The sequence below is a fragment of the Halichondria panicea genome, chromosome 10 (genome assembly GCF_963675165.1).
Source record: "Halichondria panicea chromosome 10, odHalPani1.1, whole genome shotgun sequence".
Taxonomy (NCBI): Eukaryota; Metazoa; Porifera; class Demospongiae; order Suberitida; family Halichondriidae; genus Halichondria; species Halichondria panicea.
In genome coordinates this window covers 1,652,399-1,679,557 of record NC_087386.1, presented here as the reverse complement: position 1 = coordinate 1,679,557, position 27,159 = coordinate 1,652,399, and the positions used below count along the sequence as shown (strand labels likewise).

The 27,159-nt window shown below is 40.3% G+C and overlaps 6 protein-coding genes across 12 annotated transcripts; 2 read left to right on the top strand and 4 right to left on the bottom strand.

The window, feature by feature from the left end:
* Positions 1-886: 886 nt before the first annotated feature.
* On the bottom strand, positions 887-3,292 carry LOC135343298 (uncharacterized). The gene is made up of 3 exons (XM_064540297.1): positions 2,768-3,292; positions 2,338-2,703; positions 887-1,522 (listed from the first exon to the last, which is right to left on the bottom strand). Exons 1-3 carry the CDS (start codon positions 3,237-3,239, stop codon positions 1,062-1,064), a joined length of 1,299 nt encoding a protein of 432 aa, XP_064396367.1. The 5' UTR covers positions 3,240-3,292; the 3' UTR covers positions 887-1,061.
* Positions 3,293-5,024: 1,732 nt separating this feature from the next.
* On the top strand, positions 5,025-8,114 carry LOC135343309 (G2/M phase-specific E3 ubiquitin-protein ligase-like). Of its 2 annotated transcripts, none has more exons than XM_064540318.1 (7): positions 5,025-5,333; positions 5,739-6,213; positions 6,259-6,413; positions 6,470-6,601; positions 6,651-7,157; positions 7,210-7,609; positions 7,702-8,114. In XM_064540318.1, exons 5-7 carry the CDS (start codon positions 6,825-6,827, stop codon positions 7,950-7,952), a joined length of 984 nt encoding a protein of 327 aa, XP_064396388.1. In that variant the 5' UTR covers positions 5,025-5,333; positions 5,739-6,213; positions 6,259-6,413; positions 6,470-6,601; positions 6,651-6,824; the 3' UTR covers positions 7,953-8,114. The 2 variants fall into 2 exon arrangements, with proteins under 2 accessions (XP_064396388.1, XP_064396387.1); XM_064540317.1 differs by having other exon boundaries at positions 5,736-6,213.
* Positions 8,115-10,939: 2,825 nt separating this feature from the next.
* On the bottom strand, positions 10,940-13,341 carry LOC135343285 (uncharacterized). Of its 2 annotated transcripts, none has more exons than XM_064540282.1 (4): positions 13,181-13,341; positions 12,180-13,058; positions 11,388-11,750; positions 10,940-11,306 (listed from the first exon to the last, which is right to left on the bottom strand). In XM_064540282.1, exons 1-4 carry the CDS (start codon positions 13,275-13,277, stop codon positions 10,999-11,001), a joined length of 1,647 nt encoding a protein of 548 aa, XP_064396352.1. In that variant the 5' UTR covers positions 13,278-13,341; the 3' UTR covers positions 10,940-10,998. The 2 variants fall into 2 exon arrangements, with proteins under 2 accessions (XP_064396352.1, XP_064396353.1); XM_064540283.1 differs by having other exon boundaries at positions 11,223-11,328.
* A 14-nt stretch (positions 13,342-13,355) lies between these two features.
* On the top strand, positions 13,356-21,050 carry LOC135343300 (uncharacterized). 4 transcript variants are annotated; one of them, XM_064540302.1, is made up of 15 exons: positions 13,356-13,482; positions 13,720-13,758; positions 13,809-13,860; positions 13,920-13,968; positions 14,050-14,151; positions 14,348-14,433; positions 14,483-14,689; positions 14,743-14,802; positions 14,996-15,088; positions 15,285-15,398; positions 15,966-16,029; positions 16,181-16,240; positions 16,297-16,352; positions 16,415-16,508; positions 16,559-16,725. In XM_064540302.1, the coding sequence occupies exons 1-15, from the start codon at positions 13,400-13,402 to the stop codon at positions 16,591-16,593; spliced, it is 1,194 nt and encodes a 397-aa protein (XP_064396372.1). In that variant the 5' UTR covers positions 13,356-13,399; the 3' UTR covers positions 16,594-16,725. The 4 variants fall into 4 exon arrangements, with proteins under 4 accessions (XP_064396372.1, XP_064396371.1, XP_064396370.1 ...); XM_064540301.1 differs by having other exon boundaries at positions 15,966-16,030; positions 16,170-16,240; XM_064540300.1 differs by having other exon boundaries at positions 13,357-13,482; positions 15,966-16,028; positions 16,096-16,240.
* On the bottom strand, positions 16,774-18,505 carry LOC135343290 (mucin-5AC-like). The gene is made up of 4 exons (XM_064540289.1): positions 18,368-18,505; positions 17,948-18,304; positions 17,558-17,896; positions 16,774-17,477 (listed from the first exon to the last, which is right to left on the bottom strand). Exons 1-4 carry the CDS (start codon positions 18,426-18,428, stop codon positions 16,879-16,881), a joined length of 1,356 nt encoding a protein of 451 aa, XP_064396359.1. The 5' UTR covers positions 18,429-18,505; the 3' UTR covers positions 16,774-16,878.
* Positions 21,051-21,104: 54 nt separating the features above from the next.
* LOC135343301 (uncharacterized) lies at positions 21,105-26,058 on the bottom strand. Of its 2 annotated transcripts, XM_064540304.1 has the most exons (5): positions 25,831-26,058; positions 25,388-25,750; positions 24,057-25,334; positions 22,061-22,420; positions 21,105-22,013 (listed from the first exon to the last, which is right to left on the bottom strand). In XM_064540304.1, the coding sequence occupies exons 1-3, from the start codon at positions 25,889-25,891 to the stop codon at positions 24,484-24,486; spliced, it is 1,275 nt and encodes a 424-aa protein (XP_064396374.1). In that variant the 5' UTR covers positions 25,892-26,058; the 3' UTR covers positions 21,105-22,013; positions 22,061-22,420; positions 24,057-24,483. The 2 variants fall into 2 exon arrangements, with proteins under 2 accessions (XP_064396374.1, XP_064396375.1); XM_064540305.1 differs by lacking the exons at positions 24,057-25,334; positions 25,388-25,750; positions 25,831-26,058 and adding an exon at positions 22,507-23,105 and having other exon boundaries at positions 21,110-22,013.
* Between the last annotated feature and the right edge of the window lie 1,101 nt (positions 26,059-27,159).

Genomic DNA, 27,159 nt, shown 5'->3' with positions numbered 1-27,159 from the left:
GCAACAATACAATGCACCAGCTAGAGGTCTATTTCTAGTGGTCACCTGTTTGGCTACATAACTGAGCATTGCAATGTTCAGTGATGGTTGACAAGGAGAACAGAACAATAAAAATCATAGACCATCCACAACAAGCTGCCATTGATTCAATAATGATCTAGCCTAAATCATGCAACCAGGTATGCAACTTATCTACTATCATCTCAAATTTGCTTTTTTGTTCCAGGGATCTTTACCAGGAAAGTAAAATCATGACTGAGAAAGTGATGAAATCTTCTTGTTGTCCTTTTCAATCTCTAATGCGCGTGCGCAGTCACACTAATAGCCTTCTCAAGTACATGTACGTGTTTGCTGACACCTTTTTATGGAAATGCTCAGTTGAGCTTAATTGTTCGTTTACATTAGCTAAGTAAAACAGAGACATAGGTTAATGGGTGTGTACTTATAAAGCTTATGATGTTTTAGAGTAAAGTACTAGAACACACGAGTAAGATCCTAATTATGCTTCAACACCATTTCAGTTCTTTCAGCAATCTCTTCATGCATACGTCACATTCTCAGAAGGTGAAGTGTGTTCCCTGTCTTGCATTGGAGCTGATAGTGGCATGTCTGCTTGAGTGGGTGATGATGAACGAATTATAATCCTAAGAAGGTACACAATCAGCCAAAGCTATCAATGATTATGACTGCCACTAAAGCATATTAACGGTATTATACAGGTATAACAGAACAATACCATTACTATACTGGTGCAAGTAAGACTGTAGGTGCCAGGCGGTATTTAATTCCGAAGATAGCACATTGTAAAAATAAGGTAGTCTATATATACACACTCAATAAAGAATTATACGCCCTGTTTGTATGTTGGGTGAGTATCAGTACACAAAACTAATCACTAGCATAAGTGAGCAATTCAACACAAGGCACAATTAATGGTTAAAGAGGGAACAATTTGTAAGTGACAACATAGACAAGACAGTGGGAGTGCGAGGCAGACCACATAAGCACATTAGTACACATAAGCACATTAGTACACATGTACATCACATGTGGACAATTATTTATATATAGGCAACTTCAAAGTCACTAAAGGTTGGGTTGGTAGCAGGAGGTGTTTCATTTTGTTGCTGAGTTGAATTAGTAGCTGTAGTACGAGTGTCTTTAACCATACCATAGGCATTATTGGTATCAACAGAGATGCCTGCACTTGCTGATAGTGTTAGACCATATGCTGGGTTGGTAGTATCCATTATTGTCTCATAAATGGTAGTTACTTGAATCTGATTGGTCCTGGGTTGTGGTAGTGGAGGAGGTGGAAGCTCATCTGGGTAGTCGTACATAGGATCATCAGTATGATTATTTTTGTTGTCTCGAAATCGGATATAAACAAATAAAGCAATGACAAGAATGGCCACTAGTATGATAACAATGAAGAGGACCACAACCACGGCAGCGGCAATCACTCCAGTATTGTCTCCAGTAGTCTGTTCCCCACCTGTGCCAGTACTGAGTGTGTTAGTTCCTGCATGGGCAATAGAGAATGTACATGCAGTACAGAGTGACATGGACAACAATAGCTATTTATCATCTACCAAATTGAGGATTGCAATAAATACTCGCAAAATGTTACGCTTCACTATTACGTAGATGTAGGTGCACACGAGATCAACTTTCATGAGATCAACTCCCACGAGATCAATTCTTACCAGAGCAACTTTGCATGAGGTCAACTGTTAGTAGATCAACTCTCATAGAGTCAACTTTTCATAAGATAATTATAATCAATTAACTCAGTTTTACAAAAAAACGTTACACTTACAAATTTTACAGTTAAGATGCTTGATGGTTGGTAAAATAAATATACTCTTCAGAGTCATGCCTCATGTGTTGAAGCAGTCAAACAGTATTTGTATGGATTCTTTTCTTTTATTCTGCGTCTCTATGGCCGAGATGTAGCTACAAACATGCATGTAGCTCTGAATCTTTGTTTTGGTTGGATGTACTCAATCCGGATGCCTGTTGGTTGAATTTTTGCAGCTGCCATTATACTGCTGTTCGGTACTACAGGCTGTACGGCTGCATGGGTAAGAATTTGAAACAGCACCTTTAAAGTGTGGGCCATTGACTTGAGTGGGTGTTGGTTATTAGAGGGCCTATAGGATTACATAGTTGGCACGAGATTCATTACATACCATAAATTATAGTAGTTTAACAGGTTGATCAGTTCAGTGGCGCTTATCACGATAGTTGCTCTGGTAAGAATTGATCTCGTGGGAGTTGATCTCATGAAAGTTGATTTCGTGTGAGGCAATTATGTAGATAATTAATTGAACTCACCTTCGTTTATTGAGGGAGTGGTGGGCTGTGTAGTGGGAGGGGCTGTCTGTTCTGCAATCACAAGTTGAGTGACACTCTCCCCTCCTCTGACACCACGACACGTGTAGGTACCTCCATCAGCTAATGATAGATTTCGAATTGTAAGGCTGATAATCACACTAGGGATAGCAGTGCCATTCTCAAAGACAATTGTTTTCGATCCTTCATCAGAAGTGATGGTGTATTTTGTAGTGGTAGTTATTTCACTGCCACCCAAGTCCAGCCACACAGGAGGAGAGAGTGATGACTGGTAACCATGGAGCTCACAGGTCAGGGTAACCTCTCCAGTCTGTAGATATTCACTGACATCAGGCGCAGAGATAAACTCTGCGGGGAAACCGAATAGAGAAATGATTTACAATAAACAAGTTTTACAATAATATCTACTTACCTGGAAATTGAAGGTCTTGTATTGATGAGTTTGTAGACGGTACGTTCGATAAATCCACTGTTGTTCCTGTACATTCATATTCAGCAGCATCACTAAAGTCTAGATTATTGATCATCAACTTAGTTGTTCTGCTTCCGTCTCCAATGGTGATTGTGTAGTCCCTATTATTGTCTATCATAACATTGTCTCTCTCCCACTGCCATGTGTACGATCCTTCACTGGAAACAGTGCACACTAACTCTGTTGATCCTCTTGTCAGGTCAGCCGCACTAGGTTGGATAACATTGGACAACGGTGCTAGGAACATAACAACTGGCCTGAATCTTGGTTGTGGATCTGTACAAAATCGTACTTCATTGAGTAGGAGCCAGTCAAAATCATGGAAGCTGTTGAACTGAAAACTGATTCGGAGGTTGAGAAAGGCTTGTGCGAACGCTGGTCGAACAAAAACAGTTCTGACTTGATTATCCATTTGAGCTAAATCTTGATTGTCAACAAGTCTGCTTGGAAAGAATTTACTGTGTCTGTAGCAAAAGATGAACCATACGTTACTCTTGAAATTTCAATGTCTGGCAAACTGATTCTACTGGACGGACTGTTTAGGAAACTGATTTCAATAGCAGTAATCCCAGTCGTTGCTGTAGTGAGGTCAAAGTCAATATAAGGGGACATAGAATCTCTTTCCCAAGCGACAAATTGCCCCAAATACATTGAGTTGCTGAGGTCAGGAGTAGAGGGAACCATTGCTCCATCTCCTAGAACGTGAGCATAGTCACAGCGAAAGAGGGTACCACTTGACACAAATTCACAAATTGAAGGGCTGAGGACAACTACGTTATTGTAGAGAGTTGGAAAAGCAAGGTAGTTCAATGGAGACACTGTATATAAGTAAGCACATTGACTTAGTTCTACATACAAGGTTTACGCATAAGGTGTATACAACATTATCATTTTAAAATGCAACAAGCTACAATGTACCAGCTAGAGGTATATTCTAGTGGTCACCTGTTTGGCTGCATAACTGAGCATTACAATGTTCAGTGATGGCTGACAATGAGAATAGAACAGTAAAAATCATAGACCATCCACAACAAGCTGCCATTGATTCAATAATAATCTAGCCTAAATCATTGTGCAACCAGATATTCAAATTATCATCTCAAATTTGCTTTTTTATTCCAGGGATCTTTATCAGGAAAGTAAAATCAATTATCTCCTACAGGGATTTGAGGAGTTCTTGCAACTTCATTATTAGCTTCATTTAGCTACCTTGTCATATCCTGTATGCTTCCTCTGCATCAAACATTATAAAAAAAAAAAAAAAAAAAAAAAAAAAAAACTGTAATGTCGAGAGCGGAAGTACCTGTCACGTGAACAGTTACGTAATTATGGCTCATTTCAAACCAATTTTTCTCCAATAAAGCCTTTAGGCCTGTTTATTTTAGGGGAAAATCGACCTATACAGGAGGCTTTGCTCTGCATATAATTATCTGCAAGCCTTTGCACCACAGCTAAAGCTATCCTTGAGCCCAATCGTGAGCTACTACTATTAGTCTGTCACACAAACTGTGTATCCAGCTGGAGCTAGCCTAAGAGAGATTTTACTGAGACTAGTGATACACTTTCAACAGCTTACGGGCAGGCGCAGGCTGGGGCAAGTAGTAGCTCACAAAACTAATAGAATCTCAAGGATAGCTTCAGCTGACAACCTGCTGTGGTGCAAAGCCTTTCCAAAGGCTCTTAGCTTTCTGATGTAAGTCGATGTTTTCCCAGTTTAACAAAAATGAATAGGCTCTATTGGAGAAAAATTGGTTTGAAATGAATCTCTTTACCAAGGTTCACATGACAGGTACTTCCGTATGAGGTGCCGTTTGTGTCAAAACTATGTAAAAGTGAGACATATATATATGTCCATGGGTATTTATAAATGTCCATGGGTATTTATATATATCCACGGGTATTTATAAATACCCGTAGACATTTATAAATGTCCACAGGTATTTATAAATACCCATAGACATTTATATATGTCCATGGGTATTTATATATGTCCATGGGTATTTATAAATGTCCATGGGTATATATAAATGTCCATGGGTATATATAAATGTCCATGGGTATATATAAATGTCCATGGGTATTTATTATATGTCCATGGGTATTTATAAATGTCCATGGGTATTTATTATATGTCCATGGGTATTTATAAATGTCCATGTGTATTTATAAATGTCAATGGGTATTTATAAATGTCCATGTGTATTTATAAATGTCCATGGGTATTTATAAATGTCAATGGGTATTTATAAATGTCCATGGGTATTTATAAATGTCAGTGGAGGATGTGTGCTTTTCAGGATGTGGTTTTGTTACATTACAAGTGATAGTCACATGACTGTTACATAACCTGCCACATGGTCACAACAATGGCTGAAGGCTCAATAAGTGTGAATGTTGGAGTGTTGTCTAGTGCCCTGGCTGTTGCAATTCAGCAAGCAGCTAGCAGTGGACAGTCACAGTCACCTCAAGTCCCTGCCAATCAAAGTCAGCACACTTCCAGTCAAAGGTACAAATGTAGTGTACAGACCCATGAAAGTTTCAGATATAGGCAGCATTTGATCATGCATCAGCCCACAATAATTTAGCAGGGTGACACTTGATATAGCAGTGTATACTTGACCAGAGGCCGCTCTCAAATGGTAGCCTCAAGCATGTGGAAGCCATATTAATACTAGTAGCTTAGTAGCTCTTCACAATTAAATCTTGGCAGAGTTTGAGTTTATGCTTTATGCTTTATGCTTTATGCTGATGTCGGTTGTTGGATTAGCTGGGAAACATCCGCCGCTTCTGATTAGGCGCGGAATGAGATTTTTGCGGTTAAATTTGTAGGCGTAAATGTTTTTACCTTAGGTATGTTTTTACATTGAAAAGTTGCTGTTTGTTATGGACCATGCCATCATGCATACAGCAGAGGTCCTTCATCTGCACGGGTGATTTTACCATCTTATCTAAAAAGGAAGAGAGGAAGTGAAGGAGGCTCAGGACAGAAGAAATCGAAATCCAAAGAAAGCACTCTGCAAGTGTGGGATCGAGACATTGTGTGCATTCCAAAGAAAGATGGTGAATCCCCAATATCATTTCCCCGTGGCAAGTCCCGTGCTAAACTAGCTTCTAAGGGTTTGATGGGCAAAATACGCCTTACTTCCTTAATGACAGAAAATGAGATGGAGATGGAGGTACGATCTGTGTTTAGTCGCCAGATGCGAAGCCGAGAGGACTTTCCCTTCGTCTTTCTTCAATGCACTGGAGCTGGATCAAAATCACTCACTATTCCCTCAAAATCTGCAACTTTTATGTGGACACCACAACAAGTTGCAAAGCTAGGAACTAACAAGAATCCAATTTATATCTTGGCCCAAGATGAGCTTACATTGCCAGATGTTGAGGTAAGAGACCTTGTACCATGCACATGATTTATGTGTGTACAATAGGACTCAGATTTGGAGTCAGGCGATGATTGGGAACATGCAGGAAAGGATGGCTCTCGCAAATCTGAGGAAACACCTCCTACGTCTGTCTCAAACACCAGTAAGAAACCTCGTCCTCAGTCTATCAAAAAAACACCTAAGGAAGAAAGTGCACACAGGTATTACTTTATGTTGTGCATGCTGCATGCATGATAACACTTATTTTTCTGTGTAGGTCTTACGATGTTTACAGAAGCCTTATCGATTTGACACAAGAGTCTCCCGACGATATGTCAGGTAGCGGCACTGACGATGAGCTTCCCAAAGTGGAGTTTTCTCTTGCACCTCAACGTGATTTGGAAGAAAGGTATTGACTAAATTTGAAACATGACCGTGTTTCATTTATTATCTTCTAGGGGGTTCGCAAAACAAATCCAATTGTATCCAAGCACGTAGTTCTCCAACATCAGTTGAGAGTACTAACTGGTGCAGCTGATGAGGAAGATCGACAACGGATATGTGTACGCCGTAGTCACATTGTACAAGATGCATTGTGTGCTTTCGCCAAACCTTCCTTTCACACCTCAAAGATGTTGAAGGTGACCTTCATTGGGGAGATTTCAGTGGATTATGGAGGTCCCAGGCGAGAGCTGTTCAGTGTACTCATGAGGGAGCTCTTTGACAAGAGTGGCCTTTTCACAGGCTGGCCTGAGAATGCTGTACCAGTGCACAATGTTCATGCCTTAGCTGAAAATAAGTTCTACATCACTGGAAAGATCGTTGCAACCAGCTTAGTACAAGGTGGGCCACCCCCAGTGTGCTTCAGCCGTGCTGTTGCAGACTATATTGTGTTTGACGAAGTGAGGAGTTCTCCAGACCTTCAAGATATACCTGACTTCGAAGTTCGGCAGAATCTTGAGAAGGTTGCGTGTGTACGTGTGTGTGCCTGTGCCTGTTTTTACTACATTTCTACAGATGCTAACTATTGTGAATGTTGAGGAACTCAGGTCATTCACTGATGAGCACCTTGAGCTTCGCTTTGAGTGTGGCTACCAGAAACCAACCAGCTCGCTGCAGATCTCAGATAAGGAGGAGATCCTGAAGACAGTGTGGCTCCATTTTGTGTATTTCCTCCCTCTTGCTGAGCTGCAACAGCTAAGGAAGGGATTGAGGGAGACCCTCCAGCTGGAAATTTTGATGGTCCAATACCCTGATGACATGCATTCGTTCCTTGCCACCTCAATTGCGTTTGATGTTGATGGTGGTGACCTCTTAGACTGGTTTGTGGCTAGCTACTCGGAAAGAGGAAGCAACAAAAGAAAGTCAGAGGAGGCTGTTTACCTCATGTGGAGCAACTATGTCATGGATTGCTCTGGTCAGTTACACACATTTATACAGCACTGTATATGTACATACTAAGCATTTATCGTTTGTCAGTTACACATTACAGCATTTATCCCAACACAGATGGTGATGAATCAGGTGTGTCGATTGGTGACATTCTACAATTTATCTCTGGCTCTAGGAGGCTTCCAGCAGCTGGGTTTCCTTGTATCCCTAGTGTCCACTTCACAAATGAAAAGATTCTCCCTAAGACTTCAACATGTGACGTAAGCATCACCTTTCCAAGATCTTTTGACGAGCTGCCATATGAGATGTTTAAGAAAAAAATGGATATGAGCGTTTTGGATTCTGCTGGTTTTGGTGGTGGTCCGTAGTTAGTATATAACAGTTCCAACTTTGACATTTTAGCTGCTGTATTACTTCATTGTGTTCATTCATTCATTCATCATCACATTATTCATTCCTTTTTCATTTATTTATTCATTCTTTCATTCATTCTTATCATAATTATAATAATTGAATATTACATCCAAATACATTGTGAGCAAGTAGCATTAAGATACTGTCCTGTAGTATGAAGTACGTCGACAAAGAGTCCTCTACCATTATCTTCTGCTTCTTCAAGGGGATTTATAGTTTGGAAACTTTGTTTTAAAATTGAGCATGGTATAAACTTAATTCTTGGCACTGATACACGTTCTCCTTCAACATCAGAAGTGTCCACATTAGCTGTAGTACCAAGTTCTTGCTCGCTTGTTTGCAGCATACCTTCAAAAAAAAGTTGGTATGGAGTTCGATTGCCTTCAGTAGATAAAGGATGATGATTCCAACTATCTACGAAACCTGAAATACATTTGTTTATTCGTGGCAGGAAGATCAGATGCAAACAGTAAAGATCCACTTCATTTAAGGGGTCAAGAAGTCCATCACTTTCTAAAGATCGGAAGATTTGGGAAAACACGGAACCAACACATCTATGAACGTCACGCCAGAGTCTCTCAATTCTTTCATTGTGCACAGAACTCCCGGTGATTACACAACTGTAATCATTATTGTGTGCAGCAATCATGTACCGCCATACCTCCACATTTTCTCCACCGTGATCTGATCTCACATGGTTAGGGACACCATAGTGCCTGATACTGTCAGTGAAGAGCTGGAGAACAGTTTCTGAACGATTGTTGTCGGTGCATGCCACATAAATGATAGTGCGGGAGAAGCCGTCAATTGAACCATGGATCACAAAACGCCACCTTATAAGTTTATGATGGCCATCAATGTGCCACACATAATTTGGGTGAGGGGCACTGTACACACGGCGTCTAACAACAGTACAGCGACGCGCAATGACATTTTCGTGATCAGTTCAATGAATGGAATCCCTGACAGCTTGCCGAGGAACTTTTAATCCCCTTGCTCTTAAGTGGCCGCAGACAAGTCGTTCCCCATCATTCGGGTGATCTCTTTTTATACCACTGATCACATCATCTAGCTCATTATCATCCAACATCGACCCATCCTGTGAGGATCTTCCATTTTCTTCTAATCGTCTGTACAAAGTTGCTCTTGATATTCCCAAGATAGACGCAATTTTATTCCATTTGTAATGAAGTGATCGTATTTCCAGTATTTCGTCAATGGTAACAGTGGACCTCGTGACAAGGGACTTGCCCGTGTATAATTATGGAAACTGAAGTACGTGGTGTTTACCATAGGGTAATGGTAATACCGCCGGTATGGTAAACTTTCTGCTAGAGTCTGTCACTGACCTGTCACTAATGGGACTCTGGTTGGCACCACTTATTGGCACTTGAGGTAACTGTAACTGACCACTGCTAACTGCTTGCTGAATTGAAACAGCCAGGGCACTAGACAACACTCCAACATTCACACCTTCAGCCATTCTTGTGGACCATGTGGCAGGTTATCATGTGACTACCACTTGTAATGTAACAAAACCACACCCTGAAAAGCACACATCCTCCACTGCTTCAGCCATTCTTGTGGACCATGTGGCAGGTTATCATGTGACTACCACTTGTAATGTAACAAAACCACACCCTGAAAAGCACACATCCTCCACTGACATTTATAAATACCCATTGACATTTATAAATACCCATTGACATTTATAAATACACATGGACATTTATATATACCCATGGACATTTATAAATACCCATGGACATTTATATATACCCATGGACATTTATAAATACCCATGGACATATATAAATACCCATGGACATATATAAATGTCTATGGGTATTTATAAATACCTGTGGACATTTATAAATGTCTACGGGTATTTATAAATACCCATGGACATTTATAAATACCCATTGACATTTATAAATACACATGGACATTTATATATACCCATGGACATTTATATATACCCATGGACATTTATAAATACCCATGGACATTTATAAATACCCATTGACATATATAAATACCCATGGACATATATAAATGTCTATGGGTATTTATAAATACCTGTGGACATTTATAAATGTCTACGGGTATTTATAAATACCCATGGACATTTATAAATACCCATTGACATTTATAAATACACATGGACATTTATAAATACCCATGGACATATAATAAATACCCATGGACATTTATAAATACCCATGGACATTTATAAATACCCATGGACATTTATATATACCCATGGACATTTATAAATACCCATGGACATATATAAATACCCATGGACATTTATAAATACCCATGGACATTTATATATACCCATGGACATATATAAATACCCATGCACTGTAAAAAAAAAAGTGCGGTGAGCACACTAAAACCGTCGCATATAGCACACTTTTTCAAAAAAGCGTGCTATATGCGACGGTTTTAGTGTGTCCACCGCACTTTTTTTCAATCATTTTTTACAGTGTGGACATATATAAATACCCATGGACATATATAAATGTCTATGGGTATTTATAAATACCTGTGGACATTTATAAATGTCTACGGGTATTTATAAATACCCGTGGATATATATAAATATCCATGGACATTTATAAATACCCATGGACATATATATATGTCTCACTTTTACATAGTTTTGACACAAACGGCACCTCATACTTCCGCTCTCGACATTACAGTTGCAAGAACACCTCAAATCCCTGTAAATGGGTTCCCAAATTAATGGTCGTTAAGCCTAAAACCTAAAAGAGAGTGAAGTGTTGAGCTCTTCTTGTTGTCCTTTTCAATCTCTAAATCTAGTAGTGCAGTCACATTTTTTCCCTCACTTGTAGTCATGTAGTCTACTAAAAACATATAAGTTTAACAACTGCATGTCTATGTTTACTTAGGCTAAACCAACGATCTCGAGCTCGTACTGAGAACTTTCAATAACATCTTGAGATGTCTGCACACATAGACATAACATAACTACATAACTACATAACTTTCGTTAGTTTTTAACTTCATTTCAGTTCTTTCAGCAATCTCTTCATACGTCACATTCCCAGAAGGTGAAGTGTGTTCCCTGTCTTGCATTGGAGCTGATAGTGGAATGTCTGTTTGAATGGGCGCTGATAAACGAGCTGAGAGAATCTTAATCTTCCAAAGAAGGTACAAAATCAAAATGATGAAAGCAACCAAAGCTATCAATAATACGATTATGACTGCCACTAAAGCGTAAACAGTACCAGCAGGTAGCAGAACAATAACAGTGGTTGAAGTAGGTTGCTCGTCATCTGTAAAAATGATAACTGTTACCTGTGATGGTGGATAGTGTGATGGGAAGAGTATGATAGTATAACTATTACTAAACTCACCTCCGTTTATCGTTGTAGGGGGTGGAGTAGTAGAAGGGGCTGTACCATTTATAATCACAAGTTGAGTGATACTCTCTCCTCTGACACCACGACATGTGTAGGTACCTTCATCAGCTGATGAAAGACAATGAATTGTAAGGCTAACAATCACACTAGGGATAGCAGTGCCATTCTCAAGGACAATTATGTTCTCTCCGTCACCAGAAGTGATGGTGTATTTTGTAGTGGTATTTATTTCACTGCCACCCGAGTCGAACCACACAGGAGGAGAGGGTGATGACTGGTAACCATGGAGCTCACAGGTCAGAGTAACCTCTCTAGTCTGTAGATATCCTCTGACATTAGGTGCAGTGATCACACGCTCTGTGGGGAATAGAGAAATTATCAGTGACAATTGTAATTGTGGTGTGTAAATAAATGTTTCTGTCCATAAATTGCTGTTACCACCGCATATATGGCTCTACCACTGGCATCAGCCATACCAAGGGCAGAGCCCATAATTAAGAGAAAGAGCGGCTGACTATGGGGATCACGTTTTGTAAGTGGCTATGATCGCATTTCTATATATGCAGAGTCACTAAGTGGTTGAATCCTTACACGTATACAGGGCTGCGGTTTGCAAGCACTTAGTCGCTTCCATAAAAGGAAACAGGTAATTACAAAACGTGATCCCTGAGTGTACGTTGAAGTTAGCCGCTTCTTCTCTTATTTATGGGCTCCTGCCAAGGGCTATAGTGTATTGGTACAAGTGAAGTCTTTGATCTTTGGTGTACCATGCATGGTTTGTTATACCTGGAAATCGAAGGTCTTGTATTGATGAATTTGTAGACAGTACGTTCGATAAATCCACTATTGTTCCCGTACATTCATATTCAGCAGCATCACTAAAGTCTAGATTACTGATCATCAGCTTAGTTGTTCTACTTCCGTCTCCAATGGTGATTGTGTAGTCGCCATTATTCCCTATCATAACATTATCTCTCTCCCACTGCCATGTGTACGATCCTTCACTGGAAACAGTGCACACTAACTCTGTTGATCCTCTTGTCAGGTCCTCTGCACTAGGTTGGATAACATTGGACAACGGTGCTAGGAACATAACAACTGGCCTGAAACTTGGTTGTGGATCTGTACAAAATCGTACTTCATTGAGTAGGAGCCAGTCAAAATCATGGGTATCGAACTGAAAACTGATTCGGAGGTTGAGAGAAGCTTGTGTGAACACTGGTCGAACAAAAACAGTTCTGACTTGATTATCTGTTAGAGCTAAATTTTGATTGTTCAAAACTCTGCTGGCAATAGAAGATTCTGTGTCTGTAGCAAAAGATGGTAGTACATATGTTACTCTCGATAGTTCAATGTCTGGCAAACTGATTCTACTGGACGGACTGTTCAAGAAACTGAGCTCAATAGTCGTAATTCCAGTCGTTGCTGTAGTGAGGTCAAAGTCAATATAAGGGGTCGCAGAACCTCTTTCCCAAGCAACAAATTGCCCCAAATACATTGAGTTGCTGAGATCAGGAGTAGAGGGAACCATTGCTCCATCTCCTAGAACGTGAGCATAGTCACAGCGAAAGAGGGTACCACTTAACACTGTTTCACAAATTGAAGGGCTGAGGACAACTACGCCATTGTAGAGAGTTGGAAAAGCAATGTACTTTGTTGGAGACACTGTATATAAGGAACACATTGACTTAGTTCTACATACGCATAGTGTTACTGTATACAACATTATCATTTTAAAATGCAACAAACTAGAATGTAGAAGTCTATTCTATAGATCTAGTGGTCACCTGTTTGGCTGCATAACTGAGCATTGCAATGTTCAGTGATGGCTGACAATGAGAACAGAACAATAAAAATCATAGGCCATCCACAACAAGCTGCCATTGATTAGGTGAATTATAGCTACTAATTTGATAGCTATTATAAACTATAGAAGTGTCGTTGTTGTGCAACCCCATAGATTTGCTTTTTTGTTCCCAGTGATCTTTACCAGGAAAGTAAAATCAATGGCTGAGCTTGAGAAGTTCTTGAAGCTGGTGGACAGCCTGCAAACCAAGCTGCAACAGTACACTGCAATCAAGCTCTCCTGGTAGAACTAGATCTAGCATGCAATCTATGCCTGTATGCTTTACATTGCATGCTCAACCAGCTGTAACGTGTTTATGACAATTTTCTCTGCTGATGGCTAATTTTGAGAAATGCCCCTTACTAAAATAATTTTGATTTTAAGTGTCTATAGAGACAGAGATCACTTTTTTGGCACGTGTCTTGAAAATAACAAAATCTACACACACACACACGCACACACACACACACACACATGCAGGTCATGGATATGTCTCAAGCTGCTCAAGTTACTGTCAAAGTAACGTCCTCCCAATAATGTTATAATGATTACGTGCTGTTATTTACCAGCTATCCCTCTGGTGTTACCAAGGCTATTATCTTATCAGAGCTGCACAACGAGGTACGCTGCAGTGGTTGCTTATTAGCGACTACCATGCTATCACTGCTGTCATTTTATAGGCTGAAAAAACTGGAGGGAAACTAACCACACACTCTCACAGTTGCACAAGTGAGCTCAGCGTTATAGCCAGCTAAGCACATTACAGTAAACAAAACAGTTTTCGGTTTCTGTTCATTTTCTCACTTGCAGGCTGTGCAGTGGGTGATATTCTGGAGTCCAAGTCGGTGGCATATGAGTCAGTATTGGAGACAGCTGTGTCCACTGTCTACACTGTACCCAACACTACCACTAGTGCGTCACTGTCATGATCAGTGTTGCTATGGAAGCAGTGCACAATAGAAGTAGTATAAATGCATGTGTCTCTTAGCGATTATTGCAACATATTTTCACAGTCATAGTACACAGTGGTATAAGGTTATTGATAGAGCTCTTTTAAAAACAAGCACCCATGCAAGTGCCATTTTACGTTTTAATCTATCTCTCACAGAGGTTATCCAGTTGGGCAGTGAGGGTAAAGGTCATCTTGAAATGTACCTTCACAAGAAGTTCTACCATATACTGGATGTTCTCACTGTAAGTACGAAATGACTAACGTTGTGCAAATTTGTCGTATTCACCGTAGACTCATACCCTACGTTTGACATGCTGCCGACTTGTATCAAGAACGAGTCCAAAGTCCAAACTCCACCTACTGCCAACGGAGCACTTGGCTGTACTGTTAACCCCATCAGAGGAGACAGAGTTTAAACAGTCGGGACGGTTTCTAAGCTTGTCGGACGCAACAGCTGACATTCACGAGCAAACATATTGTGAAAACCTGTTCGCTAATGTAATGTGAATTGTATGTCAGAATTAAGCTGCATAAATTTCTTTTCATTTTAGGTTGTAGATATTGGGAAAGAAGACGTGATTACAACTTCTGATGGAAATGTCTTTAGGAGAGTAAGTGAACTAATAAATTAATGCAGTCAATTGTTCTTAGCCAACGTTCAGGCCTTAACACATCATTTGAAAATGTCTCTCTCTAAGCTTTCAGTAAATCATAAATGTTATTGGACCAACGGAACTAAAGCTATAGCCATTTAAAAAAGTTCTAATATATTAATTCGCTAAATACACCCCCCCCCCCCAACAGATGACCCTCCAGCTGTCCAATGACGAAGGTACTAGTTCCACTCCGCTGGTACTATGGGATACCTACACATCTCTCACCAGACTACTGAGTCAGGTTGCTGGCGACAATATACCTATAAAATGTTGTAATGTTCTACACTCATTCACAGTAAAATCACTTGCCTATACGTATATTGCTGTTGCCTTTAGTTCAAAGAACACGTTAATATGCCTGGCCATCGTGTCTTACTTTCCTTACTCACATTCTTTAATCTCATCTGCTCACTATCACTACTTCATTGTACCTACAGGGAGACACATTGTTCATTGAAAGGCCGTATGCCAAACCCTCCTCCTCTGGTCAGTGCTGTCTGGAGTATGCCCCAGGGACAATTATCTACTTGGCTCCCTACAGACCACAAGAGGTGAGCTTTGCTGAATTGGGAATTGCTACTGCTTTTATTGTACATGCATTTGGTACAGTCTCATTTCCTATCCATAGCATGCCAGAAGCATAATATTTACATTGAGAAAAACCTCGAATGTGGTCACAACGTTGCACGCTTTTGTGTCACAGCATTCCCTCATGTTTTACTGTGTGACAATACGATTATCATACATGGTGTCATAGTATATAATTATGTAATAATTATGCCATAGGTCGATTTTTAACATAGAAATGCTATAAATCATAGAGGTAGTGTTATCTCAAAGTCAGGTAAGAACAGTCAACTCTGATTGGCTAGAATGTTCTAAAATTCTTTGACACTTGTTTACGTTTCTCACCGTTTAGAAGCCCTAGGGCTGAGAGAACCCTCACTGTGTTCGGGATTCTACAACAAGCCCTTTGAGTTTCTAGAAAATTCCTTTAATTAACAGAGATTCTCTGTTTAATAAAGTATTGAAATTGTATAACGTCCCTGTAAAAAGAGGCAATATAAATAGATATGTGTATTTTGTGCCCTCAATTTGAATTGCAACTTTTTCCATAGGAAATTGTGCCAAGCCAGTATCCCTCGGACAGAGCACCAGTACTGGTGGTCAAAACTGACCAAGTACGTCCCCCTCCCACACACACACACACAGTCATCCACCGCCCCCTCCACATACACACACACGCAGGGTAAACTAGACTATCTGACCTACCCTCACAGACTAATGATTGCTGATATTGTACCTAACATCATTAACGCAGTCATGCTATTAGAGATTACATCATTCAAAGATACATGTCAAGATGTGACTGTCCATGCTAAGGATTCAACTGGTGATTTTCTCACATCCTGAATTCCTTCATACTATCTTTTGTATAATTATTATTAGGAACCACATTAATTTCTGTTCGTGGAGTGAGCATTGATAAATTAACCAACTGTCAGGTATGTTATTTGGTTGTAGCTGTCTTTTTTGTATGCCTGTTAACACAGACTCCATTACACAGTGGGCTGTGATGTCAGGTCTGGTGAGTGTGGTAGGGGACAGCTGCAGTCTGTCTCTCTGTTGTGACCTCTACAAAGGAGGGAAACTTTTCAATGGTAAAAACAAGTGCATTATCAACATTGATGATCTCAATGTCTCTATGCAGTTGAGGGAATGCAAGGTTGGCAAGCATCTCAGTGACTCCTACAGAACTAACACTATATGGTTTCTGCAATGCTTTTATGATTTATGTTTTATGATTTCAACAGAACACCTAATGTTTACCAGCACAATGTCAATGTTGTTTTGCCATGAACTATTTGTCATAACTGACATCACATGTGTAGGTGTGGTATTCAATTACAAAGATATAGCACATCGTAAAATAAAAATAGGAGGTACACCCTCATTGAGTCTTAATCGTTCGGATTATACACGTCATATTCAGTATCAAAATTAATGTACAATAAATTATTATTGACAACTTCAAAATCTCTTGCTTAATTGTTCAAAGGTTGGGTTGGTAGCAGGAGGTGTTTCATCTTGTTGCTGAGCTGCATTAGTAGCTGTAATAGGAATGTCTTTAACCATACCATATGCACTGTTGGTATCAACAGAGATGTCTGCACTTGCTGATAGTGTGATACCATATGCTGGGTTGGTAGTGTCCATTAATGTCTCATAAATGGCGTCCGGTGCATCATTAAGTGACGTAGCCGAAGCGTAGGCTGTGTTGGTTGTCACTTGAATCTGATTGGTCCTGGACTGTGGCAATGGAGGTGGTCGAAGATCATGTGGGAAGTCGTACGTAGGATCATCAATTTGCTGCTTCTGCTTCAGACTCTTCCTCTTTGCCACACACACTATAATTACAACTATAAGAAGAAGAATTAGTAGTACTAGTCCACCAATTGTTCCACCTAGTGCAATGGACAATATTGGAGTTTGTGTGGTTTCTGGTGATGCATTAGTTTGTGTGGTTTCTGGTGGTGCATTAGTTTGTGTGGTTTCTGACGTTGCATCAGTTTGTGTGGTTTTTTCTGATGTTGCATTTGGCATAGGAACTTCAGTAGTCATTGTTGTAGCTAAAAAAACGGTTTGAGATGAAGTCGAAAACACATACATTATATTTATTATAATAATGGTTTTGGTAGCCATAACTTACCAATTAAGCTTGAGCTGTTAACAAGTAGTTCAATGTCAACAGATTCTGTGGTCCCTATGACACGGCAATTGTACGTTCCAGTATCACTTAAAACAGGATTTGAGATTGTGAGCATCGAAACTCTCGATGATTGGGGTACAATACCTCCAAATTGTCCTTGTCCAGTTCCATTGGTGAAAGTGATTTGTCGTCTAGCCTGTCCTGAGGTTATCATTTCTCCATCTTTGAACCATTGCAGTTGATCGTCAGGTCGGATGTAGTTGCTCATATCACATCTTAGCTCCGCAAATGAAGTATTGTCCAATATTGTCACACTTGAGTTTATAGCCGTTAGTATTACTACATAGTAAGTAGAGATAAGTATATGTTTTGCTAGTTAATTATACTTACCTGTCAGCCGTAGCTCTATTGTTCCTTCTATTGGTGGAGAGCCTGGGTTGCGGTCGTCCTGTACACTACATCTGTACACACCAGCATCAGTGTAGGACAGGCCTTGAACCAGTAGAGTTGTGCTTGGTACAACTGTAGCATTTATTACAAGTGGTCTATCTGAGGCAAGAACTCGTGAGTTTGGAATTAAATTTCCAGCAGATACCATTTCCCCATTAGGTAGAGTCCATGTTGAGGTATAATCTTGTTGTTGTGTCCCTGGCACCAAATTAAAATAGAGAATTGTTAAACTATGTAGGTCACTCAGACTTCTTGGTAATGTTATCAATTGATGTCTTGGACCAATGAATGAGATCTCTGCAGGGAGATAATTATAACGAGTTGAAATAATAAGACTAGCTAATAAATAAGTTCACTTACCACCAAATGATAGCTGCAGAAAATAGAAGAATGGTAGCAGTTGATATATTTTGGTTGCCATCTCTAGTCTGTGCTAAAAGAGTTCTGCAGATCAATCTATGTTTCCTGCTATAAATATAAGGGGACACACCGCGCATCACACAAACTAGTAAAGATCGTTAACTACACAAATGCTAATGAGAATTCTCTTAGGTATTTGGTAAGTGTACTGTACTGATCTGTGGCTGTACATGTATGTTGCATGCATGGAGAGGACTCTATATACAGTATAACCAAAGTTTATGTTTTCAATGGCTACATACTATACTGGCTCCACTGAACTCATGCACACACACTTGCAGTGGGTGGAGTAGTTCAGTGGAGCCAGCAACTAGGAAAGTTTACAGTCTCATAAAATGCACAGATCCAATTTTACGATTACCTCAGCAGTGGGAGCAGTATACAAGTATGTTTGATTGCAGTTAAGTGGTCCCTACAGGCCACACGAGTTCAGCTTTGTTGAATTGGGAATTGCTGTCTATTGTACATGCACAACTAGGTATAGCCTATGAGCTACAGTCCCATCCTCACAATCAATTTTCCCTTAAAGACGTAATGAGTATCCATAGCATCTCAGAAGCATAATATTTACGTTGAGTAAAACCTGGAATGTGATCACATCAAATATTACAACGTTGCACGCTTTTGTGTAACAACATTCTCTTTTACTGTGTCAATTATATAATATCATACATGATGTCATATATATAGGAATGTTGTATGACATTGCATGTGATATGCCATATATATATTTTACATGGAATGCTATAAGCAGCAATCTGATTGGCTCATTTGAGGTAGTGTTTTCTCCAACTTCATCATCATCATGAAGATCATTACTTCACTTAGATGATCATGTAGCATAGATTACAGATTGTATATAGATATAGATATAAAAACAGTCAAATCTGATTGGCTAGAGCTCATTCGCTATTACCTAAAACACTTTGACACTGTTTAGTGACCGTTTAGAAGCCCTCAAGGCGAGAGAACCCTCACTATAGGGATTCTACAACACCTTTGGGCTTCTATAAACTTACAAAACTAAGATTCTCTGTTCAATAAAGTATCGAAATTGATTTAACTATGACATCCCTAAGAAGTAAAAAGAGGCAATTAATGCAAATAGACTTTATAGTTATGTACTTTATGCCCACAATTTAATTTGCAACTTTTTCCAACACCAAGTCAGTATCCCTCAGACAGAGCACCTGTACTTGTTGTCAAAACTGACCAAGTGCGTCACCCCCTCACACATGCACACACATGCACACATTCATTCACCACCCCTCCCACACACACACATTCATTCACCACCCCTCCCACGCACACACATTCATTCACCACCCCTCCCACGCACACACATTCATTCACCACCCCTCCCACGCACACACATTCATTCACCACCCCTCCCACGCACACACATTCATTCACCACCCCCTCCCACGCACACACATTCATTCACCACCCCCTCCCACGCACACACATTCATTCACCACCCCCTCCCACGCACACACATTCATTCACCACCCCTCCCACGCACACACATTCATTCACCACCCCTCCCACGCACACACATTCATTCACCACCCCTCCCACGCACACATATTCATTCACCACCCCTCCCACGCACACACATTCATTCACCACCCCCTCCCACGCACACACATTCATTCACCACCCCTCCCACGCACACACATTCATTCACCACCCCTCCCACGCACACACATTCACCACCCCTCCCATGCACACACATTCATTCACCACCCCCTCCCACGCACACACATTCATTCACCACCCCTCCCACGCACACACATTCATTCACCACCCCTCCCACGCACACACATTCACCACCCCTCCCACGCACACACATTCATTCACCACCCCTCCCACGCACACACATTTATTCACCATCCCTCCCACGCACACACATTCATTCACCATCCCTCCCACGTACACACATTCATTCACCACCCCTCCCACGCACACACATTCATTCACCACCCCTCCCACGCACGCACACACATTCATTCACCACCCCTCCCACGCACACACATTCATTCACCACCCCTCCCACGCACGCACACACATTCATTCACCACCTCCTCCACATGCACACACACACACAGGGCAAACTAGACTGTCTGACCTACCCCCGGTGTCACCTAACATCATTAACGCAGTCATGCTATTAGAGATTACATCGTTCAAGAAATACCCTGATGCTGCTTGCCAAGGTGTGACTGTACATACTAAAGATTCAACTGGTAATTAATTGCACACGCTGAATTTGTTTAAACTATCCCTTATATTAGGAGCCACAACAATTTATGTGCATGGAGTGAGCATTGATACTGTAAGGTAGCTATGTGGATGAAGCTGTAATTGTTTGCATTGCCTGTTAACACGAGTACGAACTGAGTGTGGTAGGGGACAGCTGCAGTCTGTCTCTCTATTGTGACCTCTACAAATTAAAGGAGGGAAGCTTTTCAATGGTAAGATACATAGTGTGCATTATCACTCTCTGTTTGTTTTGCAGTTGATGAAATGCAAGGTTAATTGGCAAGCATCTCAGTGACTCCTAATTGAACACAGCTGTTGCTCCATGCACTTAATCTCAGTATGGTTTCTGGAAACTAATTTTATGATTCCACATGCAGCATACTTCCACTAATTAAAATGTTTTACCAGTATAATTATATCCTAATCTTTGCTTATACAAGTAGTACCGTACAAGACTAGTATATATATATTACATATGTAGTGCATGTAGGTATTCAGTAAAAATATGGTATACACACTCGGATTAATTTAATGTCTCAATATAGTTCAGATGGACAATTGTATGTTCACAATGGTTGGGTTGGTAGCTCCATTAGAGGTACTTCATATTCTTGCTGAGCTGAGTTTGTGATTATACCATAGGCAATATTGGTATCAACAGAGATGCCTGCACTTGTTGATAGTGTTAGACCGTATGCTGGGTTGGTAGTGTTCATTGTTGTCTCATAGTTGTGGTCGGGTGAATCATTATCTTGAATCTCATGATCGTTGGTTTCAGCCTGTGATAGTGGAGGTGGTGGAAGCTCATCTGGGTAGTCGTATGTTCGGTCATTAGTGCTGTTATTTTGCTGACGGTGCTGCTTCAGACTCTTCCTCTTTGCTACACAAACTGTACTAATCACACTGAGAATAAGTAGTAGTACTAGTCCACCAATCGTTACACCTAGTGCAATGGTCAATATTGGAGTTTCTGGCGATGTATTGGTTGGCATAGCTGAGATCTGTAAAATTAGTTCAATGTCAACAGATTCTGTGGTCCCCATCACACGGCAATTGTACGTTCCAGTATCACTTAAAACAGGATTTGAAATTGTGAGCATCGAAATTCTCAATGATTGGGTTGAAAAACCTCCAAGCTGTCCTTGTCCAGTTCCATTCATGAAAGTGATTTGTCGTCTAGCCTGTCCTGAGGTTATCATTTCTCCATTTCTGAACCATTGCAGTTGATCATCAGGTCGAATGTAGTCACTCATATCACATCTTAGTTCCACAAATGAAGCATTGTCCAATATTGTCACGCTTGAGTTTATAGCAGTTAGTGTTACTGTAGTGATAAGTATGTTAATAACGTTTGTTGCTTAGTATACTCACATATCAGCCTTAGCTCTATTGTTCCTTCTATTGGTGGAGAGCCTGGGTTGCGGTCGTCCTGTACACTACATCTGTACACACCAGCATCAGTGTAGGACAGGCCAAAAACCACTAGAGTTGTGCTTGGTACAACTGTAGCATTTACTTCAATCAGTCCTTCAAAGACAAAAATCAGTGGATTTAGGCTTTGATTTTCCTCAGATACCATTTCCCCATTAGGTAGAGTCCATGTTGAGGTATAATTTTCACGTTGTAGTGTCACTGGTAGCATACTGAAATCGAGAATTATTAATGCCTGTATGCCATTCTGATTTTTTGGTATTGTCTCCACTATTTCTCTTGGACCAATGAATGAGATCTCTGCAGGAGTTGAAATAATGATCATGGCTATAGACTACAATTATGAGCTATTTATTCATTTAGAAGAGATTCATGCCTTCACTTACGACAAATGATAACTGAACAAAATAGAAGAATGGTAGTAGTTCATATAATCTGGTCGCCATAATTATAGTCTGTAGTGCTAATAAGTTCTGCAGATAAAGCTATGCTTCCTGCACTTTTTATATTTTTGTGCACATGACCACAAGAATCTCTAAAGTAAGTAAAGATCGTTAACTACACAAATCTAGATCTTAGACTCTACAAAAAAATGATGTTCCTTGAAATTCTATTTCTCCTGGGCCAAATAATGGGTAAGTGTACTGTACTGATCTGTGGCAGTTCATGAATTATAATTATATTGCATGGAGAGGCAAACTTTAATTGTCAATAGCCCCGTTTACACGACACCTAATCCTGGTCGAATCCGGATTAAAGGATTGGTGTAAACGGGCTAATGGCTAATATTACATTGACACCAGTATAACACATGCACACACACAGTCAGCCACCCATCAGATCATTGTGATTCTCTGGAGGGAGTCTTGGCAAACTACCCCCAGTGCACTGCCATTGATTGCATTGGTCTCACTTGCACACCACCAGTCCCCTTTGAAAACTTTACTGTGAGTTTACAATCATAGAATGCACGGATCCAGTTCAAGTGATTTTACGATTATCTCAAGTAGTGGAGCAATGTTCACAAGTTTGTTTGATTGCAGTCAAGTGGTTCAGTTTGGTTCATGGAACACGAGTGTCAATGTGCGGATGTCTCGCAATTAGCCTACTCGCAATGCAACACATTTGGGCATGCATCTTCAATGAATGTGATATATGTTTTATGAACGCTGAAATATTTAAGATGTCACTCTTGCAAGATGCCATAGATTTTACTATAAGCAGCAATTTGATTGGCTATATAGAGGTAGTAGTGTTCTCTCCAATTTAGATGATCATTTTGATCATGTCGCATAGATTACAGATTGTATAGATAAGAAAAATCAAGAGCTCATTCGCTATTACCTAAAACGCTTTGACACTGTTTAATGACCGTTTTTAGAAGCCCTCACTGTATGTGTTCGCGATTCTACAACACCTTTCTAGAAACTTCCTAAACAAGATTTTCTGAAGTATCGAAATTTGTTTAACTATGACATCTTTGAAAAGAGGCAGACTTTTCAGTTGTGTACTTTGTGCCAACAATCCAATAGGAAAGTGTTCCGAGCCAGTATCCCTCGGACAGAGCACCTGTACTTGTGGTCAAAACTTACCAAGTACGTCACCCCCTCGCACATGCACACACATACATTCATCCAACACCCCCTCCACACACACACATTCATTAACCACTCCCTCCACATGCACACACACACAGGGCTAACTATAGACTATCTGACCTACCCTCACAGACTAATGATTGCATCATTAACGCAATCATGCTTGCTAGAGATTACATAATTCAAGAAAGACCCTGAATCTTACTATGCATGGTGTGACTGTATACATGCATGCTAAGGATTCAACTGGTAATCGCACGCCCTGAATTTGTTTGCACTATCCCTTGTATTAGGAGCCACAACAATTTCTTTCGTGGAGTGAGCATTGACAAATTTACCAACTGTCAGGTATGTTATTTGGTTGTAGCTGTCATGCCTGTTAACACGAACTCCATTACACAGCGGGCTGTGATGTCAGGTCTGGTGAGTGTGGTAGGGGATTGCTGCAGTCTGTCTCTCTGTTGTGACCTCTACAAAGGAGGGAAACTTTTCAATGGTAAGAGATGTGCATCATTATTGTCTGTTTGTTTTGCAGCTGATATTGATGGAATGAGGTTGGTAAGCATCCCAGTGACTCATAATTGAACACAACTGTTATATACTCTCTTAACACTTCTTTACTATGGTTACAATTTCTGTAAATGATTTTATGATTTCAACATGTATTTGCACCTAATTGTAACAACAATGTTGTTCTGAGTCATAACAGGAGTATACATTATGTTGTGGTATTCAACGGTAAAGATACAAATACGTAAGGTGCACTCAACAGCTAGGATCATACACTTCCTGTTTGTATGATGGGTGAGCAACAGATGGACAATTAGCCAACTCATGATCATATTGCATCCCATCTTCAAAGGTTGGGTTGGTAGCAGGAGGTGTTTCATCTTGTTGCTGAGCTGAATTAGTAGCTGTAATAGGAATGTCATTAACCATGCCATAGGCAATATTGGTATAAACAGAGATGCCTGCACTTGCTGATAGTGTTAGACCATATGCTGGGTTGGTAGTGTTCATTGTTGTCTCATAGTTGTGGTCAGGTGAATCATTATCTGTTGTCATTTGAATCTCATGATCATTGGTCCTGGGTTGTGGTAGTGGATGTTGTGGAAGCTCATCTGGGTAGTCGTACATAGGATCATCAGTATGATTATTTTGTTGCTTCTGCTTCAGACTCTTCGTCTTTACCACACACACTATGATCACAACTATAAGAAGACTAATTAGTAGTAATAGTCCACCAATTGTTCCACCTAGTGCAATGGACAATATTGGCATAGCTGAGCTTTGAATAAGTAGCTCAATATCAACATTTTCTGTGGTCCCTATCACATGGCAATTGTATACTCCAGTATCACTTGAAACAGGATTTGAGATTGTGAGCATCGAAACTCTCGATGATTGGGTTGAAAGACCTCCAAACTGTCCTTGATTGGCGTTTCCATTTATGAAAGTGATATGTCGTCTAGCCTGTCCTGAGGTTATCATTTCTCCATCTCTGAACCATTGCAGTTGCTCATCAGATCGAATGTAGTCACTCATATCACATCTTAGCTCCGCAAATGAAGCATTGTCCATTACTGTCACACTTGAGTTTATAGCAGTTAGTGTTACTGTGAGATAAGTATGTTAATGATGTGTATTGTTAGTACTCAATTACACTTACGTGTCAGCCGTAGCTCTATTGTTGCCTCTATTGGTGGAGAGCCTGGGTTGCGGTCGTCCTGTACACTACATCTGTACACACCAGCATCAGTGTAGGACAGGCCTTGAACCAGTAGAGATGTGCTCGGCCCATTTGTAGTAGCATTTATAGAAATTCGTCCTTGTATGACTAAAATATTTGTGTTTGGACTTTGATTTTCCATAGATACCATTTCCCCATTAGGTAGAGTCCATGTTGAGGTATAATTCTCTTGATGTAGTGTCAATGGTAGCAAATTGATATCAATAATTGTTAATACCTGTAGACCACCCAGACTTGTTGGTAGAGTCTCCAATGTTTCTGCTGGACCCATGAATGAGATCTCTGCAGGAGTTGAAATAATGATCATGGCTAGACTATGAGCTATTTATTCAGTTATAGAAGAGATTAATGCCTTCACTTACGACCAAATGATAACTGAACAAAATAGAAGAATGGTAGTAGTTCATATAATCTGGTCGCCATATCTAGTCTGTAGTGCTAATGAGTTCTGCAGATAAAGCTATGCTTCCTGCACTTTTTATATTTTTGTGCACATGACCACAAGAATCTCGAAGATCACTAAAGTAAGTAAAGATCATTAACTACACAAATGATAATTAATCAAGTAGATCTTAGACTCTACAAAGGTTGAAAATGATGTTCCTTGAAATTCTGTTTCTCCTGGGCCAAATAATGGGTAAGTGTACTGTAGTGATCTGTGGCAGTTCATGAATTATAATTATATTGCATAGAGAGGCAAACTTTAATTGTCAATAGCCCCGTTTACACGACACCTAATCCGTCGAATCCAGATTAAAGGATTGGTGTAAACTGGGCTAATGGCTACTACTACATTGACACCAGTATTACACATGCACACACACAGTAAGCCACGCATCAGATTAATGTGATTCTCTGGAGGGGGTCTTGGTAAACTACCCCCAGTGCACTGCCATTGATTGCATTAATCTCACTTGCAGGCCACCCACCAGTCCCCTTTGAAAACTTTACTGTGAGTTTACAGTCATAGAATGCACGGATCCAGTTCAAGTGAATTTTACGATTATTTCAAGCAGTGGAGCAATGTTCACAAGTTTGTTTGATCGCAGTCAAGTGGTTCAGTTTGGTTCATGGAACACGAGTGTCAATGTGGAGATGTCTCGCAATTAGCCTACTCGCAATGCAACACATTTGGGCATGCATCTTCAATGAATGTGATAATTATATGTTTTATGAACACTGAAATATTTAAGATGTCACTCTTGCAAGATGCCATAGATTTTTCTATAAGCAGCAATTTGATTGGCTAGAGGTAGTGTTTTCTCCAATTTAGATGATCATTTTGATCATGTCGCATAGATTACAGATTGTAGATAAGAAAAATCAAGAGCTCATTGGCTAATACCTAAAACGCTTTGACACTGTTTAGTGATCGTTTAGAAGCCCTCAGGGCGAGAGAACCCTCACTGCATGTGTTCGGGATTCTACAACACCTTTCTAGAAACTTCCTAAACAGTATCTCTGTTTTGTTAACTATGACATCCCTGTGAAAAGAGGCAATGCAAATAGTTGTATACTTTGTGCCAACAATCCAATAAGAAGGTGCGCCAAGCCAGTATCCCTCGGACAAAGCACCAGTACTTGTGGTCAAAACTTACCCAGTACGTCACCCCCCTCCCCCACACACACATACATTCATCCACCGCCCCCTCCCACACACACACATTCATTAACCGCCCCCTCCACATGCA